Source organism: Corvus hawaiiensis, chromosome 1 (assembly GCF_020740725.1).
Source record: "Corvus hawaiiensis isolate bCorHaw1 chromosome 1, bCorHaw1.pri.cur, whole genome shotgun sequence".
Lineage (NCBI taxonomy): Eukaryota > Metazoa > Chordata > Aves > Passeriformes > Corvidae > Corvus > Corvus hawaiiensis.
The window spans coordinates 93444237-93461411 of record NC_063213.1 but is presented as its reverse complement, the minus strand read 5'-3'; the positions used below and the strand labels follow the sequence as shown (position 1 = coordinate 93461411).

The 17175-nt window shown below is 60.1% G+C and overlaps 2 protein-coding genes across 2 annotated transcripts; one reads left to right on the top strand and one right to left on the bottom strand.

Moving 5' to 3' along the window:
• Positions 1 to 2514: 2514 nt before the first annotated feature.
• On the bottom strand, positions 2515 to 9587 carry LOC125334649 (leucine-rich repeat-containing protein 37A3-like). Its single transcript, XM_048321729.1, has 11 exons — positions 9337 to 9587; positions 8856 to 8927; positions 8610 to 8681; positions 8099 to 8179; positions 7750 to 7821; positions 7045 to 7119; positions 6480 to 6598; positions 4410 to 5551; positions 4217 to 4306; positions 3814 to 3878; positions 2515 to 3054 (listed from the first exon to the last, which is right to left on the bottom strand). Exons 1-11 carry the CDS (start codon positions 9462 to 9464, stop codon positions 2799 to 2801), a joined length of 2172 nt encoding a protein of 723 aa, XP_048177686.1. The 5' UTR covers positions 9465 to 9587; the 3' UTR covers positions 2515 to 2798.
• Positions 9588 to 12360: 2773 nt separating this feature from the next.
• On the top strand, positions 12361 to 17146 carry LOC125334643 (leucine-rich repeat-containing protein 37A3-like). The gene is made up of 8 exons (XM_048321716.1): positions 12361 to 13354; positions 13764 to 13835; positions 14010 to 14081; positions 14512 to 14592; positions 15054 to 15128; positions 15575 to 15693; positions 16619 to 17056; positions 17103 to 17146. Exons 1-8 carry the CDS (start codon positions 13227 to 13229, stop codon positions 17144 to 17146), a joined length of 1029 nt encoding a protein of 342 aa, XP_048177673.1. The 5' UTR covers positions 12361 to 13226.
• The last annotated feature ends 29 nt before the right edge of the window (positions 17147 to 17175 follow it).

The following is a 17175-nucleotide window of genomic DNA, read 5'->3' as shown; positions in this document are numbered from 1 at the left end:
CCCCCAACAGCCGATCTAAGCCAGCTCTCCGTCACTGTGAAGCCATTCCCATTTGGTTTGGGCTTGTGTGGGCAGGTTTTGGTAGCAGGTGGGTGGCTGCAGGTGTTGTGTTGTTGAGATTTATTTTGGTTCTCATTATCCTGCTCTGATTTTGTTGGTAATAAATGTAATGAATATCTCCAAGTTCCGTCTGTTGTGTCGCTGACGGTGATCGGGGAGGAACCTCTCCCTCGCTTTCTGTCAACTCGTGAGCCTTTCGCTGTCTTTATCTGCCCTGTCCACTTGCGCAGGGCAGTGAGAGCGCCTTTGGTGGGCACTCGGCATCCAGGCAGGGCCAAAGCCCGCCATGGCGCTGGGAGAGCGAGGGGAGCTTCCCGAAAGCCGGGAAAAGCCCGGAACGTCCGCCGGGAGAGCCGGAGGGAGCCGCAGCGCCAGTGGCGGGAAGCGCCGGGAGCCTGAGGGGCGGCAGCTCCGCCTGAGCGCGGCGGCAACAGCAGCGGCGGCGGCCGGCCCGAGCCCGCTGGAAGCGCCGCTGCAGCCGAGGCCTGAGGCGAAGCGCTCCGGCAGCCGGGCTCTGGAGGCGGCAGCGCGCCGGGAGAGCGACGGCAGAGCTCCCGACGCGGCCGGAGCTCCGCGGCAGCGCCGGCACAGCCCGAGGGGCAGCGCGGAGCCCCTGACGAGCGGCAGCTCCGCCTGAGCGCGGCGGCCCCGGCAGCGACCCCCGTGCAAAAGGAGCCGCGGGCGGCTTTGGGAAGCCCGGCAGAGCCCCGCAAGCAGCGCGCAGAGAGGCGGCCCGGCCCCGGGCGGGCAGCGCGGCCGCTCCGGCGCAGAGGCAGCTCCGGCTGAGCGCGGCGGCCCCGGCAGCGGCCCCCCCGCCCTGAGGAGAAAGGCGCGGGCGAACAGCTCGGGCCGGGGCGGCTCCGGCAGCGCTTGGGGCAGGGCGGGCTCCAGTCGTGGGCACAGAGTCGCGGAGTCTCAGAGGCACCGAAAAGGAAAAGACCTCCAGGTTCAGCGAGTCCATCCTGTGGCCGATCCCCGCCTTGGCAGCCAGACCAGAGCACTCAGTGCCCCGTCCAGCCGTTCCTCGGACAGCTCCAGGCATGGGGAGCCCACCACCTCCTTGGGCAGCCCCTTCCAAGGCCTCACCGCTCTTTCCATGAAGAAATTCCTCCTGATGTTTGTGTTTCCTGTCCCACCCACCTGGACGCTGTTTTAAGGCTGGTCTGAGCTAGATGAAACAAAGGTGCATTTCACGATTTTGCATTAAGCCTCCCCGAGAAGATGATTCTGCTCGATGACAGCAGCCCTGCAGCAGGAGGCACAACAGTGCAACCATCAGCCTGGGAGCCGGGCGGGTGTGAGGGAGGGCAAAGGGAAGGAGGAGGAAAGCTCAGGGGTGTAGAGGGGACAATGCTGCTTGTGCAGCTCCAGGCCAGCACCACGGGGACACCAGTGCCGTGGCCTCTGCAGGAGGACACCAGCCATTCCCCCTTCCCACCCACCACCCGGAGCTCTTGTGCTCGCAGGAGACATTTGTAACACAAAAGTGTTGATCCTGGAAAGCTGCCCCCAGGCAGGGGCCTGGGGATGTTTTAGAAGCGCTACTGCAAAGCCTCTTATTTTGATATCCAAAGAGATATCCAGGAAGGCCTCTTTGGAATGGCAAAACACTACAGGGAGTGCTGGAGCAGGGCACTGGCACTGGGCTGGCAGAAATAACACCTGTGTGAGGTATGGCCAGCTGGATACTCTTCTCAGCCCAGTGGCAGAGCTGAAGGGGGAAGTGGAAAGTTAAGGAGTGTTGGGGGAGTAGGAGAAGGAGAGGGACTGGTGGAGTCACTCTCCAGCAGCCACTGGACAAATGTCCCAGATGGACAAGTCCCAAGAAGCAGAGGATCCCCAAGGCCGTTGCCAGCAGGCAGAAGGAGGGGACTGAAGAGACAGGGCGAATGGAGACAGGTCCGTGCTTGGGGCAGCAGGAGAATCCCCTCCTGGTCCATCTCAGCTGCCCGGCTCCCTCTACACAACAGGGAGGAGGCTCTGGGCCTCTGGGAACGGGACAATGACGATGTGGACGAAGGTCCATCCAGGTGGGAGTGATTGCCCAGGGTGAGTCAGTCCAGCCACGCTGGTCGAGAGGCTCCCCTGGGACGCTGTCCTGAGGGGCAGAGGAGTCCAGGGAGGCTGGACATTGTGCAAGGAGAGATCCTTGAAGGCGCAGGCAGGAACAGGCCGTGCCTGTGTGCCCAAAGACGAGCTGGCGGGCAAGCAGAGCGGCTGAGCAGGAAGCTTTGGCTGGGACTCAGGGCAAACACAGAATTTACAGCTTTGGAAGAAGGGCAGCACCGCAGGAGGACGGCGAGGATGTCGTTGGGAGATGCAGGGAGAAAGGCAGAAAGGCCAAGGCCCAGCTGGAACTGAATTTGGCCAATGCCATAGGGGAGAACAGAAACGGCTTTTACAAATACATCAGCAACACCAGGAGGAACAAGAACAATTTTAATTTTTATTGAACGCAGGGGGAAACGTTGCCACAAGGGATGAGGAGAACCCTGAGGTACTGATGTCTCCTCTGGGTGTCCCGAGCACCCACAGCACCCTCTGGCCTTCCCTCAGCAGTGACAGAAGGAAAATAACAGTCAAGGAAAAAGCGTCCAAGGAAATAACAACAGCAAATGAAACAGCATCCAAGGAGAGCCTCAGCAGTTCCTATAGTAGAACAAGAGGCGAAGTGTTGTTGGAATCCCATTAACTTCTTCAACCTCTTGAAACTCTTCCAGTCCTGCAGGTTCTTCACATTATGTCTCTTCCTGGATTGCTTTTCTGTCAGCTTCAGAGGAATCCGGGATGAATTGAACCAATGCCAATTCAGGTTTTCTGAACAGTGAAAAGCACTTGAACGTGCTGAGGAAAAGAAGGACTCTGAAAGGTGAGGATGAGCAGGCAGTCTGGGCAGATGGGTGACACTGGGAGGAGCTCCGTGCCCTTTTCTGCTCTACATCCTGTGCCTCCTTGCACTCCTTCTTCCCTTTCCATGGCAGTTTTACACCGCACCTGAAAAAACCAGAAAGGGAGAATAGGGATAAAAAGAGAAGGCAGCTGGTGATGGAGGCTGAGGGCAGCAGGGCTGCCTGTGCTCTGCCCTGTCTGGGAAGCAGCCGCTGGAGGAGTTGGGAAGTGGCGTTCCCAGCGCTGCAAACCAATGGAGTGTGTGCAAGGCAAATGGGGAGAAAAAAGGCTTTTTGGCACCACATCCCCAGAAGTCCCTGCTCCCGGGCCATCAGCAGTGAGGTCTGGCCAGGGAGGGCTGCAGCAGGTGCCAGCACCTCTCCCTGCTCGGGGGGTGTGTCAGCAGAGCCTAAGGAAGAGGGGGAGCCCCAGCAGGGATGGCAATGGCTGGAGGAGCTGGGAATGAGGCCTGCATGCAAAGAGCAACTGGAGAGGACGGGAGTGAGTTCTTCACCAGCCGCTGTGGGGACGGAGCGGGGAAAAACAGGGCAGAGCCATCAGCAGAGGAGACTGTTGTGGGAACAGAGAGGCGTTTGCTCGCGCTCACAGAAAGTTGGGACCGCCCTGGAGCCCAAGACATCCATCCCAGCAGTGGCGTGGGAAGGGCTGGCAGCTCCCAGGCGTGCCCAGCGCTCTCGCTCGAGAGCCCCTTTCCCGGGGCTCCCCCAAACGCGACGGGTTTGAAACACAGCCGGGGGAGTCCTCGGAAGCAGCACCCGCGCGGCTGCAGTGCTCGGGGAGGAGTTGTTCTTCACAGGAAAGACTCTTGGCGGCACAGCAGTGGCACGGGCAGGGAGCAGTTACCTTCTCAGGCAGAGAGTCCTGGTGTGGCGGGGTTGGGAACCAGCTTCATGAGACAGGAAGCGCATCTGGGGATGGAGAATGGGAGACTTGTTAGCATCAGTTTTCCTGTAATATTCTGCCAAAGAGGAGAGGGCAAAAGCTCTCATTGCTGCGTGGCTGAAGGCAGGAGAGCAAGGCAAAGCTTTGGGGAGAGCTGGGACAGAAGGCAGGCCAAGCTTCCCCCGGGCAGGCTGAACCCCGCTGAGCTGGGTGCTGTGGGTGCTGCCACAAGCTGCAGGCTTGGAAAAGCATCTCCTGTGGTACCCAGCACGTGCAGGGGCATCCGCAGCAGCACCTGGGGCTCATCACCTGGGCACTGCAGCTACAAGACAGACAGCTGGAGTCAAACAAGATACTGGCTTACGTGGAAGACAGTCTTCAGCATCACAGCAATGATAATGAAGACAGAACACAAAACCACAAACATGATCATTTCCCCTGTCTGCTCTGCCTTCTGTTCAGAGAAAAGGAAAGTAGATGATGGGGGGAAAGACGATTGCTTCTTCCATTCTCTTGCCCAGAAGGACACACACAGCAGTGCCCAGCAGCTCTCCTACCTTCCCTGTGGCTTCCTTGCCCTCCCCCAGGGCCATGCGTCTGGACAGGTCTTGCAGGGGACACTGGCCCTTGCATTCAGAGGCTCCCTGGTTCTCTTGCCTCTCACTGAGCACCTTTAGAAGCAGCCCAGTCTTTGAGACCATCTTGGCACAGGCCAGCTGGAGCTGGGGCAGGCTGCAGTCCGTCCTCAGGGCTCGCTCCACATGGGCCATGAACGTCCGCAGGCCTTTGTCCGGCACCAGCAAGCGCAGGAAACGATCGACCGTGGTTTCCAAGCGCTCTCCTGGAACCAGCGCAAGGTCTGGGCCTTGGGGGCTCCCAGGTTTATTGAGGAACCTGGAGCCTTCTTCCTGTTGCTTCCAGTGTGTCTCTGTGGAGTCAGGGATGATCAGGAGGTGCCCGCCCAGAGAGGACTGCCCCTCTTCAGCCGTGGCCTCTCCCCTGCTGCTCGCAGCGGGGCGGCTCTGAACCAACGGGTCAGAGAGAAAATCCAGGTTCCTGTTTAGACGCTGGTCGACTTTGGGCTCTCCCACTGCTTTCATAGGGCCCATGACCTGGTAGAAAAGCTGATTATGTCCAACCCAGTACTGGCTGTCCTGCTGCTGATTGTGAGTCATAATGAAGTTCTGCCTTGGAGCTGGATCTTGCTGCTCATCTCTGTGGTGTCCAGCGATAGAGGCATCGTCACTGGGGTTTAACCCACCAGCTACATCCCAGGGGTTTAATGCTTGCCAGTTCAAACGGGAGTCCTGCTGCTTGTGATGCCAGCTTGAGGGTGTCTTTTCCTCCACATCCTTCAGCCTGGCGGGCTGGGGCTGGTGTGGGACAATGCTTTTAACAGTCTTGATGCTTTCAGCCTTGTCCACCTTCTTCTCGAGCTTGGCTCTCAGGTCATCAATGCTTGTTTTGCCTTCATGCCCTGAGAGGTGCTGAGGGGGATGTGAATTTGTTCTGGAATTGGCCAGGCTGCTGACATCACCCTCAGTGCTCAGGGTCAGGGCAACCGCAAATGTTACGGTTCCATGATCTCCCAGGGAAGGCTCCTTGGGCTTGAGGCTCAACACTGGGCTGGTGTTCAGCTCTCTGGGAAGTTGCGTGTCCATTATTTCTCCCCGTGTCTGAAGCAGACGAGCTGTGTGAGCTGGAGAACACCAAGAGAGCAGATCAGAGCTCGGCACAAAGCCAGGCTCAGAGGTTACCCCGAGCAGCAGGAGCTCGTCTCAAGGCCAGGGAGCAGAGTGGGGGATGTGTCGTGGAGAAGATTCCCTTCCAGCCATGCCATTATCCCCTCAGGGCAGAGCAGAGAGCTGGTTCTTTGCTGGTGTCTCTCCCGGGGCTCTGTTTGGGTGGGAGGGAAACATGCTGGGGGAATGGGTTTGGTGTCAGAGAGTTTCCCACAGCTCCAGAGGAGCCAGGCTTGGGTTGCTCTGCAGGAGCCAGTGAAGAGCCAGAGAGCCCAGAGGAAAGATCAGCGCTGCAGCGGGGGCACAGACTGGCACGGGAGAGAAGCCCAGGGACTGCTTTGCTCCAGGGCCGTTCCCAACAGCAGCCGCTCAAGCTGTTACACCATGAAAAACTTCCTGAAGGGCACCGGAGCTCTGGGACTGTGCCGTGGGAAATGTGGGGCTGAGGCAGTGAGAGAAAGGAGCTTCCTGGGGAGCCTGGAAACCTGGCTGTGTCTGTTTGCAGAAGTCCAGCCTGGCCCTGCTGTGGAGAGGAGGTTCCCTCCCCTGTGCCCAGCTAGAGCAGGACAGTGCTTTGCTCCCCCTGCACAGGCCAAGGAGGGAATAACGGTGCTCGGTGTTCACCCTGCAGAGCACATCGGGGTCCCTGCCCTCTCTCCTGCGTGTGGCAGTGGGGTGGCCCAGTGAGCTGTTCCTTCTCCAGACAGTATTTGACACACAAGATATGAGTAATGCCCAGGAACTTTTCAACCCAAGGTGTTTTGTGCAAGCCCTGGACTCCAAGGGGAGGCCAGGAGCCCCAGCACGGGGCAGTGCTGCAGCACCTCCCCGGGCTCAAGAGAAGTGGCAGATGTGAGCTCCCCCCAAGCCCCTCCGGACACCAACCGCACTGCGGGGCGCTGGTGCTGCACAGCTTCTCGCAGAGGAACTGGATGGTCCTGCACGGGCTCTCGGCGAGGGGACGCTCCTGGCACAGGCAGCAGGCCACATCCTTGGGCACTTGGCTAAAGACAAGAGGGGATTATTGGAGGAACAGCCGGCCACCCAATCCATGTCTGCGAGCCCAGCTCAGGGAACAGACGGATACCACGCGTGGGGGCTGTGCTTCACGGTGTGCCACAGCTCTGGCAAAGTCCCCTCACTCCCAGTCCTAAACATCAAAAGGGGGTTTCACCCTGGAAAATGCAGCTGCTCCCTAAATACCACTTGACACACAAGTGCACCCGCCTGGAGTTGAAAGTCCCCTTTGAAAAACCTGCAGCAAGTCACCCAGAAGGTGAAATTGTGCCTCTGAGCTGGTGAGTTTGGCAGGTTCCCAGAAGGAAACAGCAACCCTTGAGCTTACTGGGCTTGTTCTGGTTTTGTGTCCCACGGATTTGTTTTGCAAGCAGAGCCCTTGTCCCAGCACTCAGGGCGTGCTGGCGGCTGGGGCTCAGTCCCACACACTCACAGGCTTTCCAAGCTCACTGTGCTCTGCAGGAACAGCAGCAGCGTCTGCGGAGTCACTTGGGTGGCACTCAGGTCTCTGCAAGCATTTGAAAGGGCTCATTAAATTCTGCGGTGACATGGCCAGAACTCTGCTCTGAGAGCAAGCCCGGGGCCCTGATGATGGTGGTGCTGTTGGCAGAGGGATGCACTTCTGCCTAATCCAAGGGAAGCCGTTCCAGAGCCCAGCTTCTCTGTGCCTTGGCCTGCTCTGAACCAGGGCGTCGCAATCAGGAGGGCAATCCTGCAGCTCTCGTGGCAGACAGATGCCACCGGAAAGGACTGCCCCTCTCCCGACCCTCCTGCTGCTCTCCCCTGAGGGCAGCTCCAGTCCCTGAAGGAGGCAGGAGCCTCGAGCTGCTGGCACGAGTGCTCCAGCGGGAGTGCAGTTTACTCCCAGAGCCCTGCGGCCCCTGCAGGGCCCCAGAGCTGGATGGGCTCTCGTCTCTGAAGGTTTGTGTCCCAGTTCCTGGGTTGCTTTGCAGCTGGGGACACACCAGCCCTGCTTGGCCTTTGCCTTGCTCTGCCGGGGCCAGGGATATTTGTGTCTCCAGCAGACTCAGGCTGGGCAAGAGGGAGATTTGCTCCTGCATCTCTGCTTTCCTGAGCACAGGGCACTCGAGAGAGACACAGCTCTCTGTTGGTCTGCTCCAAAGGAGCCCATACTTACAGAGAGCTCACTGCAGGCAGCTTGAAGAACGCAGCGTCAGCAATGACAGCCAGCGGGTTATGGCTGAGGATGCTGAGAAACAACAGAGCTCTGTGAGGGCTGATGGCAAGGGCGGGAGCTGGGTGTGCCGGGCACGTGGGGATGGCCCGGCTGCTTTCAAGGAAGCCTTGCAGGAGATGAGCAGGGCAGGGGAAAGGGCCCTTCCAGCTGCACACTCCGGGCGCTCCCTGGCTGACACCCCCGGTCGGAATCAGGACTTTGCAGAGGGCAAATCTGCTCCTGCCCGCTGACCCTGCAGAGACCCTGCAGAGACTCGCTCTGCCCTGCCTTGAGCCCTGGTCCCACTTACAGCTCCTGGAGAAACTGCATCCCGTGCCAGGCCTGGAAAGTGCCGCTGCGGATCTGCGTGAGGCCATTCCCGGAGAGGTTTCTGGGGAAAGAGGAGGTCACACAACGGAATCGGGCCTGTCCCACAGGAAGAGGGGCTGAAGCGAGATCCCTTGGCAGGAAAGGTGCAAATGCAAGGTGGAAGAGGGGGGAAGCTGCTGCTTTCTCAGTGTTTGTAGCCTGCCCAGGAGGGGAAGGGAAGGGCCCAAGGGCTGACTCTATTTCGGTGCCAGCATGCAGCCGAGCCTGCAAGAACTGGCTGCTCTGATGGCCGCGTGTGGACGACCCCGCTGGGGTCTGTGCCCCTGGCGTGGCCGTCCAGCCATCGGCACTGACCTCTGCAGCTCAGCTGGGCCCTGAGCAGGGCAGATTTAGGGACTGCTGGGAAAAGAACGGGAGCATTTTCCGACACAGGAAGGGTGCCCAATGCAAAGACTTCACTAAAAACCCCAGGAGGAAACTTTATCACTCACAGAAGCTTCAGGAAAGGCAGTGGCTCGAAAGCACGTTCCTCAATGGACACGATCTCATTGCCAGACAAATCCCTGTTCCAGTCAGAACACCAAATGTCACTTCCATTTGCCCTGTTGCTTTTACTTGCCTCTGCAGCCTGCATCCCCGGAGGGACCAAGGCCACTTGCCCGGGGCTGGGCTGAGCAGCAGGGCCCCAGGGAGGGGCAGGCAGGAGCCCCCTGCCCTGGGCAGGGCACGGTGCTTACAGGTGCTTCAGCAGGAACAGCCCCTGCAGGGAATGGCTCTTCACTGCCCGCAGCTCATTGTCCCTGAGCACTCTGCAAGGGGACACGGGGACATTGTGACAGCGGCCGCTGGCCAGCAGCAAATGGGATTGTCATGGGAAAATCTCCTGCAGCAGCTTGACTGCAGCATCTCCTTGGGTCCCTGCAGGCATCGTCCCCACTCCTGGCCGGAGCAGGCGCTTGCTCCTGGCCGGCTGAAGCTGACCACAGCCTGGTCCCCGGGCAAACAGACACCGGGTCGGTGCCCTGGGCTGCAAGGGACGTGGCTCACGGCGTTTCCTGCCATCCTGGGAAGCCCTGGCCATTCACACCCCTCCTTGCAGAGCAGCCCAGCTTTGAATTCCAGTGGAAACGCGTGGTGTGGGGGCTGCTGCTCCAACCCCTGAGCAAAGCATGGAAAATACCCAAAGTCCTGACATTTGACATGCTGCAGGGCACTTACAAGGTCTCAGCCCACGGGTAGTTCTTCCAGGCTCGTTTTCCAATCTCAGCAATGGAGTTGCCAGTGAAATCTCTGCAAAGAAAGGAAAGACACCGCTCCCCCTCGGGAAAACCCATTTCCCTGCCCATTCGGCTGCTGAGCTGGAAGCGGGCTTTGCCTGGAGAAGGCCCAGGGTACCCAGCCTGGCGTCCCCCTCGTGCTGAGCGCGGGCCCCCAGCCCACCCTGTCTCCTGCCAGGGAGTCCCCCGGGTGTCCCCCCTGGGCTTTGCAGCAATAGGGAGCCGAGGAGGGGGAGCTGCAGGGGTCTGTGGGGCGGCCCCTACTCACAGCACAGCGAGGGCCCGGCGGCGGCTGGCCGGGGGCACGGTGGCCAGGCCGGCGTGGCGGCAGTCCAGCAGCCCACGCCCTGCGCAGCGGCAGGGCTGTGGGCAGAACTCCTTGGACACTCCTGGGGAGGGGGCCACTGCCAGCAGCAGGGCCAGCAGCAGCAGAGCGCGCACGAGACGCATCACCAGGTCCATGGCCAGGCAGGACTGGCTGCAGTCGCCTGGGACACAAACCTGAGGTGTTGGTGTGGCGGTTCTTGTGTCACAGTGGTGCTGCCCATGTCACTGTAGCAGTGCTCGTGTCACTGTGGCGGTGCTTGGCATCAGAGCTCTCAGCAAACCAGAGTTCAGGTGATGCTGTCACCTAATGACTCTGTCACAGAGCCATAAGTCTGTAGAATCATGGAATGGATTGGCTTGGCAGGGGCCTTAAGGATGAGCCAGTGCCACCCCCTGCCATGGGCAGGGACACCTTCCACTATCCCAGGTTGCTCCAAGCCCCGTCCAACCTGGCCTGGGACAGTGCCGGCGATGGGGCAGCCACAGCTTCTCTGGGCATCCTGTGCCAGGGCCTCCCCGCCCTCACAGGGAAGAATTTCCCCCCAACAGCCGATCTAAGCCAGCTCTCCGTCACTGTGAAGCCATTCCCATTTGGTTTGGGCTTGTGTGGGCAGGTTTTGGTAGCAGGTGGGTGGCTGCAGGTGTTGTGTTGTTGAGATTTATTTTGGTTCTCATTATCCTGCTCTGATTTTGTTGGTAATAAATGTAATGAATATCTCCAAGTTCCGTCTGTTGTGTCGCTGACGGTGATCGGGGAGGAACCTCTCCCTCGCTTTCTGTCAACTCGTGAGCCTTTCGCTGTCTTTATCTGCCCTGTCCACTTGCGCAGGGCAGTGAGAGCGCCTTTGGTGGGCACTCGGCATCCAGCCGGGGCCAAAGCCCGCCATGGCGCTGGGAGAGCGAGGGGAGCTTCCCGAAAGCCGGGAAAAGCCCGGAACGTCCGCCGGGAGAGCCGGAGGGAGCCGCAGCGCCAGTGGCGGGAAGCGCCGGGAGCCTGAGGGGCGGCAGCTCCGCCTGAGCGCGGCGGCAACAGCAGCGGCGGCGGCCGGCCCGAGCCCGCTGGAAGCGCCGCTGCAGCCGAGGCCTGAGGCGAAGCGCTCCGGCAGCCGGGCTCTGGAGGCGGCAGCGCGCCGGGAGAGCGACGGCAGAGCTCCCGACGCGGCCGGAGCTCCGCGGCAGCGCCGGCACAGCCCGAGGGGCAGCGCGGAGCCCCTGACGAGCGGCAGCTCCGCCTGAGCGCGGCGGCCCCGGCAGCGACCCCGGTGCAAAAGGAGCCGCGGGCGGCTTTGGGAAGCCCGGCAGAGCCCCGCAAGCAGCGCGCAGAGAGGCGGCCCGGCCCCGGGCGGGCAGCGCGGCCGCTCCGGCGCAGAGGCAGCTCCGGCTGAGCGCGGCGGCCCCGGCAGCGGCCCCCCCGCCCTGAGGAGAAAGGCGCGGGCGAACAGCTCGGGCCGGGGCGGCTCCGGCAGCGCTTGGGGCAGGGCGGGCTCCAGTCGTGGGCACAGAGTCGCGGAGTCTCAGAGGCACCGAAAAGGAAAAGACCTCCGGGTTCAGCGAGTCCATCCTGTGGCCGATCCCCGCCTTGGCAGCCAGACCAGAGCACTCAGTGCCCCGTCCAGCCGTTCCTCGGACAGCTCCAGGCATGGGGAGCCCACCACCTCCTTGGGCAGCCCCTTCCAAGGCCTCACCACTCTTTCCATGAAGAAATTCCTCCTGATGTTTGTGTTTCCTGTCCCACCCACCTGGACGCTGTTTTAAGGCTGGTCTGAGCTAGATGAAACAAAGGTGCATTTCACGATTTTGCATTAAGCCTCCCTGAGAAGATGATTCTGCTCGATGACAGCAGCCCTGCAGCAGGAGGCACAACAGTGCAACCATCAGCCTGGGAGCCGGGCAGGTGTGAGGGAGGGCAAAGGGAAGGAGGAGGAAAGCTCAGGGGTGTAGAGGGGACAATGCTGCTTGTGCAGCTCCAGGCCAGCACCACGGGGACACCAGTGCCGTGGCCTCTGCAGGAGGACACCGGCCATTCCCCTTCCCACCCACCACCCGGAGCTCTTGTGCTCGCAGGAGACATTTGTAACACAAAAGTGTTGATCCTGGAAAGCTGCAGGGGCCTGGGGATGTTTTAGAAGCGCTACTGCAAAGCCTCTTATTTTGATATCCAAAGAGATACCCAGGAAGGCCTCTTTGGAATGGCAAAACACTACAGGGAGTGCTGGAGCAGGGCACTGGCACTGGGCTGGCAGAAATAACACCTGTGTGAGGTATGGCCAGCTGGATGCTCTTCTCAGCCCAGTGGCAGAGCTGAAGGGGGAAGTGGAAAGTTAAGGAGTGTTGGGGGAGTAGGAGAAGGAGAGGGACTGGTGGAGTCACTCTCCAGCAGCCACTGGACAAATGTCCCAGATGGACAAGTCCCAAGAAGCAGAGGATCCCCAAGGCCGTTGCCAGCAGGCAGAAGGAGGGGACTGAAGAGACAGGGCGAATGGAGACAGGTCCCTGCTCGGGGCAGCAGGAGAATCCCCTCCTGGTCCATCTCAGCTGCCCGGCTCCCTCTACACAACAGGGAGGAGGCTCTGGGCCTCTGGGAACGGGACAATGACGATGTGGACGAAGGTCCATCCAGGTGGGAGTGGTTGCCCAGGGTGAGTCAGTCCAGCCACGCTGGTCGAGAGGCTCCCCTGGGACGCTGTCCTGAGGGGCAGAGGAGTCCAGGGAGGCTGGACATTGTGCAAGGAGAGATCCTTGAAGGCGCAGGCAGGAACAGGCCGTGCCCGTGTGCCCAAAGACGAGCTGGCGGGCAAGCAGAGCGGCTGAGCAGGAAGCTTTGGCTGGGACTCAGGGCAAACACAGAATTTACAGCTTTGGAAGAAGGGCAGCACCGCAGGAGGACGGCGAGGATGTCGTTGGGAGATGCAGGGAGAAAGGCAGAAAGGCCAAGGCCCAGCTGGAACTGAATTTGGCCAATGCCATAGGGGAGAACAGAAACGGCTTTTACAAATACATCAGCAACACCAGGAGGAACAAGAACAATCTTAATTTTTATTGAACGCAGGGGGAAACGTTGCCACAAGGGATGAGGAGAACCCTGAGGTACTGATGTCTCCTCTGGGTGTCCCGAGCTCATGGCCACCCACAGCACCCTCCTCTGCAGAGAGGGGTAAATGCGGCGGCTCTTGGGGTGCACTGCAGGGACTGGGCACAGGCACCTCGTCCTGGGGTGACGGCATGCCCTCACTGTTGCTGCTTCTCTGGGGCGCTTCCCACTCAAGTAACAGCAAGGAGATAACAGAGGAAGAACTCACTGTCCTGTGAGTAGGGGCCGCCCCACAGACCCCTGCAGCTCCCGCTCCTCGGCTCCCTATTGCTGCAAAGCCCACGGGGGACACCCGGGGGACTCCCTGGCAGGAGACAGGGTGGGCTGGGGGCCCGCGCTCAGCACGAGGGGGACGCCAGGCTGGGTACCCTGGGCCTTCTCCAGGCAAAGCCCGCTTCCAGCTCAGCAGCCGAATGGGCAGGGAAATGGGTTTTCCCGAGGGGGAGCGGTGTCTTTCCTTTCTTTGCAGAGATTTCACTGGCAACTCCATTGCTGAGATTGGAGAACGAGCCTGGAAGAACTACCCGTGGGCTGAGACCTTGTAAGTGCCCTGCAGCATGTCAAATGTCAGGACTTTGGGTATTTTCCATGCTTTGCTCAGGGGTTGGAGCAGCAGCCCCCACACCACGCGTTTCCACTGGAATTCAAAGCTGGGCTGCTCTGCAAGGAGGGGTGTGAATGGCCAGGGCTTCCCAGGATGGCAGGAAATGCCGTGAGCCACGTCCCTTGCAGCCCAGGGCACCGACCCGGTGTCTGTTTGCCCGGGGACCAGGCTGTGGTCAGCTTCAGCCGGCCAGGAGCAAGCGCCTGCTCCGGCCAGGAGTGGGGACGATGCCTGCAGGGACCCAAGGAGATGCTGCAGTCAAGCTGCTGCAGGAGATTTTCCCATGACAATCCCATTTGCTGCTGGCCAGCGGCCGCTGTCACAATGTCCCCGTGTCCCCTTGCAGAGTGCTCAGGGACAATGAGCTGCGGGCAGTGAAGAGCCATTCCCTGCAGGGGCTGTTCCTGCTGAAGCACCTGTAAGCACCGTGCCCTGCCCAGGGCAGGGGGCTCCTGCCTGCCCCTCCCTGGGGCCCTGCTGCTCAGCCCAGCCCCGGGCAAGTGGCCTTGGTCCCTCCGGGGATGCAGGCTGCAGAGGCAAGTAAAAGCAACAGGGCAAATGGAAGTGACATTTGGTGTTCTGACTGGAACAGGGATTTGTCTGGCAATGAGATCGTGTCCATTGAGGAACGTGCTTTCGAGCCACTGCCTTTCCTGAAGCTTCTGTGAGTGATAAAGTTTCCTCCTGGGGTTTTTAGTGAAGTCTTTGCATTGGGCACCCTTCCTGTGTCGGAAAATGCTCCCGTCCTTTTCCCAGCAGTCCCTAAATCTGCCCTGCTCAGGGCCCAGCTGAGCTGCAGAGGTCAGTGCCGATGGCTGGACGGCCACGCCAGGGGCACAGACCCCAGCGGGGTCGTCCACACGCAGCCATCAGAGCAGCCAGTTCTTGCAGGCTCGGCTGCATGCTGGCACAGAAATAGAGTCAGCCCTTGGGCCCTTCCCTTCCCCTCCTGGGCAGGCTACAAACACTGAGAAAGCAGCAGCTTCCCCCCTCTTCCACCTTGCATTTGCACCTTTCCTGCCAAGGGATCCCGCTTCAGCCCCTCTTCCTGTGGGACAGGCCCGATGCCGTTGTGTGACCTCCTCTTTCCCCAGAAACCTCTCCGGGAATGGCCTCACGCAGATCCGCAGCGGCACTTTCCAGGCCTGGCACGGGATGCAGTTTCTCCAGGAGCTGTAAGTGGGACCAGGGCTCAAGGCAGGGCAGAGCGAGTCTCTGCAGGGTCTCTGCAGGGTCAGCCCATCCAGCTCTGGGGCCCTGCAGGGGCCGCAGGGCTCTGGGAGTAAACTGCACTCCCGCTGGAGCACTCGTGCCAGCAGCTCGAGGCTCCTGCCTCCTTCAGGGACTGGAGCTGCCCTCAGGGGAGAGCAGCAGGAGGGTCGGGAGAGGGGCAATCCTTTCCGGTGGCATCTGTCTGCCACGAGAGCTGCAGGATTGCCCTCCTGATTGCGACGCCCTGGTTCAGAGCAGGCCAAGGCACAGAGAAGCTGGGCTCTGGAACGGCTTCCCTTGGATTAAGCAGAAGTGCATCCCTCTGCCAACAGCACCACCATCATCAGGGCCCCGGGCTTGCTCTCAGAGCAGAGTTCTGGCCATGTCACCGCAGAATTTAATGAGCCCTTTCAAATGCTTGCAGAGACCTGAGTGCCACCCAAGTGACTCCGCAGACGCTGCTGCTGTTCCTGCAGAGCACAGTGAGCTTGGAAAGCCTGTGAGTGTGTGGGACTGAGCCCCAGCCGCCAGCACGCCCTGAGTGCTGGGACAAGGGCTCTGCTTGCAAAACAAATCCGTGGGACACAAAACCAGAACAAGCCCAGTAAGCTCAAGGGTTGCTGTTTCCTTCTGGGAACCTGCCAAACTCACCAGCTCAGAGGCACAATTTCACCTTCTGGGTGACTTGCTGCAGGTTTTTCAAAGCGGACTTTCAACTCCAGGCGGGTGCACTTGTGTGTCAAGTGGTATTTAGGGAGCAGCTGCATTTTCCAGGGTGAAACCCCCTTTTGATGTTTAGGACTGGGAGTGAGGGGACTTTGCCAGAGCTGTGGCACACCGTGAAGCACAGCCCCCACGCGTGGTATCCGTCTGTTCCCTGAGCTGGGCTCGCAGACATGGATTGGGTGGCCGGCTGTTCCTCCAATAATCCCCTCTTGTCTTTAGCCAAGTGCCCAAGGATGTGGCCTGCTGCCTGTGCCAGGAGCGTCCCCTCGCCGAGAGCCCGTGCAGGACCATCCAGTTCCTCTGCGAGAAGCTGTGCAGCACCAGCGCCCCGCAGTGCGGTTGGTGTCCGGAGGGGCTGGGGGGAGCTCACATCTGCCACTTCTCTTGAGCCCGGGGAGGTGCTGCAGCACTGCCCCGTGCTGGGGCTCCTGGCCTCCCCTTGGAGTCCAGGGCTTGCACAAAACACCTTGGGTTGAAAAGTTCCTGGGCATTACTCATATCTTGTGTGTCAAATACTGTCTGGAAAAGGAACAGCTCACTGGGCCACCCCACTGCCACACGCAGGAGAGAGGGCAGGGACCCCGATGTGCTCTGCAGGGTGAACACCGAGCACCGTTATTCCCTCCTTGGCCTGTGCAGGGGGAGCAAAGCACTGTCCTGCTCTAGCTGGGCACAGGGGAGGGAACCTCCTCTCCACAGCAGGGCCAGGCTGGACTTCTGCAAACAGACACAGCCAGGTTTCCAGGCTCCCCAGGAAGCTCCTTTCTCTCACTGCCTCAGCCCCACGTTTCCCACGGCACAGTCCCAGAGCTCCGGTGCCCTTCAGGAAGTTTTTCATGGTGTAACAGCTTGAGCGGCTGCTGTTGGGAACGGCCCTGGAGCCAAGCAGTCCCTGGGCTTCTCTCTCGTGCCAGTCTGTGCCCCCGCTGCAGCGCTGATCTTTCCTCTGGGCTCTCTGGCTCTTCACTGGCTCCTGCAGAGCAACCCAAGCCTGGCTCCTCTGGAGCTGTGGGAAACTCTCTGACACCAAACCCATTCCCCCAGCATGTTTCCCTCCCACCCAAACAGAGCCCCGGGAGACGCCAGCAAAGAACCAGCTCTCTGCTCTGCCCTGAGGGGATAATGGCATGGCTGGAAGGGAATCCTCTCCACGACACATCCCCCACTCTGCTCCCTGGCCTTGAGATGAGCTCCTGCTGCTCGGGGTAACCTCTGAGCCTGGCTTTGTGCCGAGCTCTGATCTGCTCTCTTGGTGTTCTCCAGCTCACACAGCTCGTCTGCTTCAGACACGGGGAGAAATAATGGACACGCAACTGCCCAGAGAGCTGAACACCAGCCCAGTGTTGAGCCTCAAGCCCAAGGAGCCTTCCCTGGGAGATCATGGAACCGTAACATTTGCGGTTGCCCTGACCCTGAGCACTGAGGGTGATGTCAGCAGCCTGGCCAATTCCAGAACAAATTCACATCCCCCTCAGCACCTCTCAGGGTATGAAGGCAAAACAAGCGTTGATGACCTGAGAGCCAAGCTCGAGAAGAAGGTGGACAAGGCTGAAAGCATCAAGACTATTAAAAGCATTGTCCCACACCAGCCCCAGCCTGCCAGGCTGAAGGATGTGGAGGAAAAGATACCCTCAAGCTGGCATCACAAGCAGCAGGACTCCCATTTGAACTGGCAAGCATTAAACCCCTGGGATGTAGCTGGTGGGTTAAATCCCAGTGACGATGCCTCTATCGCTGGACACCACAGAGATGAGCAGCAAGATCCAGCTCCAAGGCAGAACTTCATTATGACTCACAATCAGCAGCAGGACAGCCAGTAT

Bases quoted from the DNA above. Each gene is read 5' to 3' on its own strand.
- LOC125334649 (XM_048321729.1), bottom strand. From the start codon at position 9,464: ATGGGCAGGGAAATGGGTTTTCCCGAGGGGGAGCGGTGTCTTTCCTTT. The intron at 6,599-7,044 runs GTGAGTGTGTGG...TCTTGTCTTTAG, and splicing joins ACAGTGAGCTTGGAAAGCCT to CCAAGTGCCCAAGGATGTGG. The intron at 5,552-6,479 runs GTTGGTGTCCGG...GGTGTTCTCCAG, and splicing joins CACCAGCGCCCCGCAGTGCG to CTCACACAGCTCGTCTGCTT.
- LOC125334643 (XM_048321716.1), top strand. From the start codon at position 13,227: ATGGGCAGGGAAATGGGTTTTCCCGAGGGGGAGCGGTGTCTTTCCTTT. The intron at 14,593-15,053 runs GTAAGTGGGACC...AAATGCTTGCAG, and splicing joins ATGCAGTTTCTCCAGGAGCT to AGACCTGAGTGCCACCCAAG. The intron at 15,129-15,574 runs GTGAGTGTGTGG...TCTTGTCTTTAG, and splicing joins ACAGTGAGCTTGGAAAGCCT to CCAAGTGCCCAAGGATGTGG.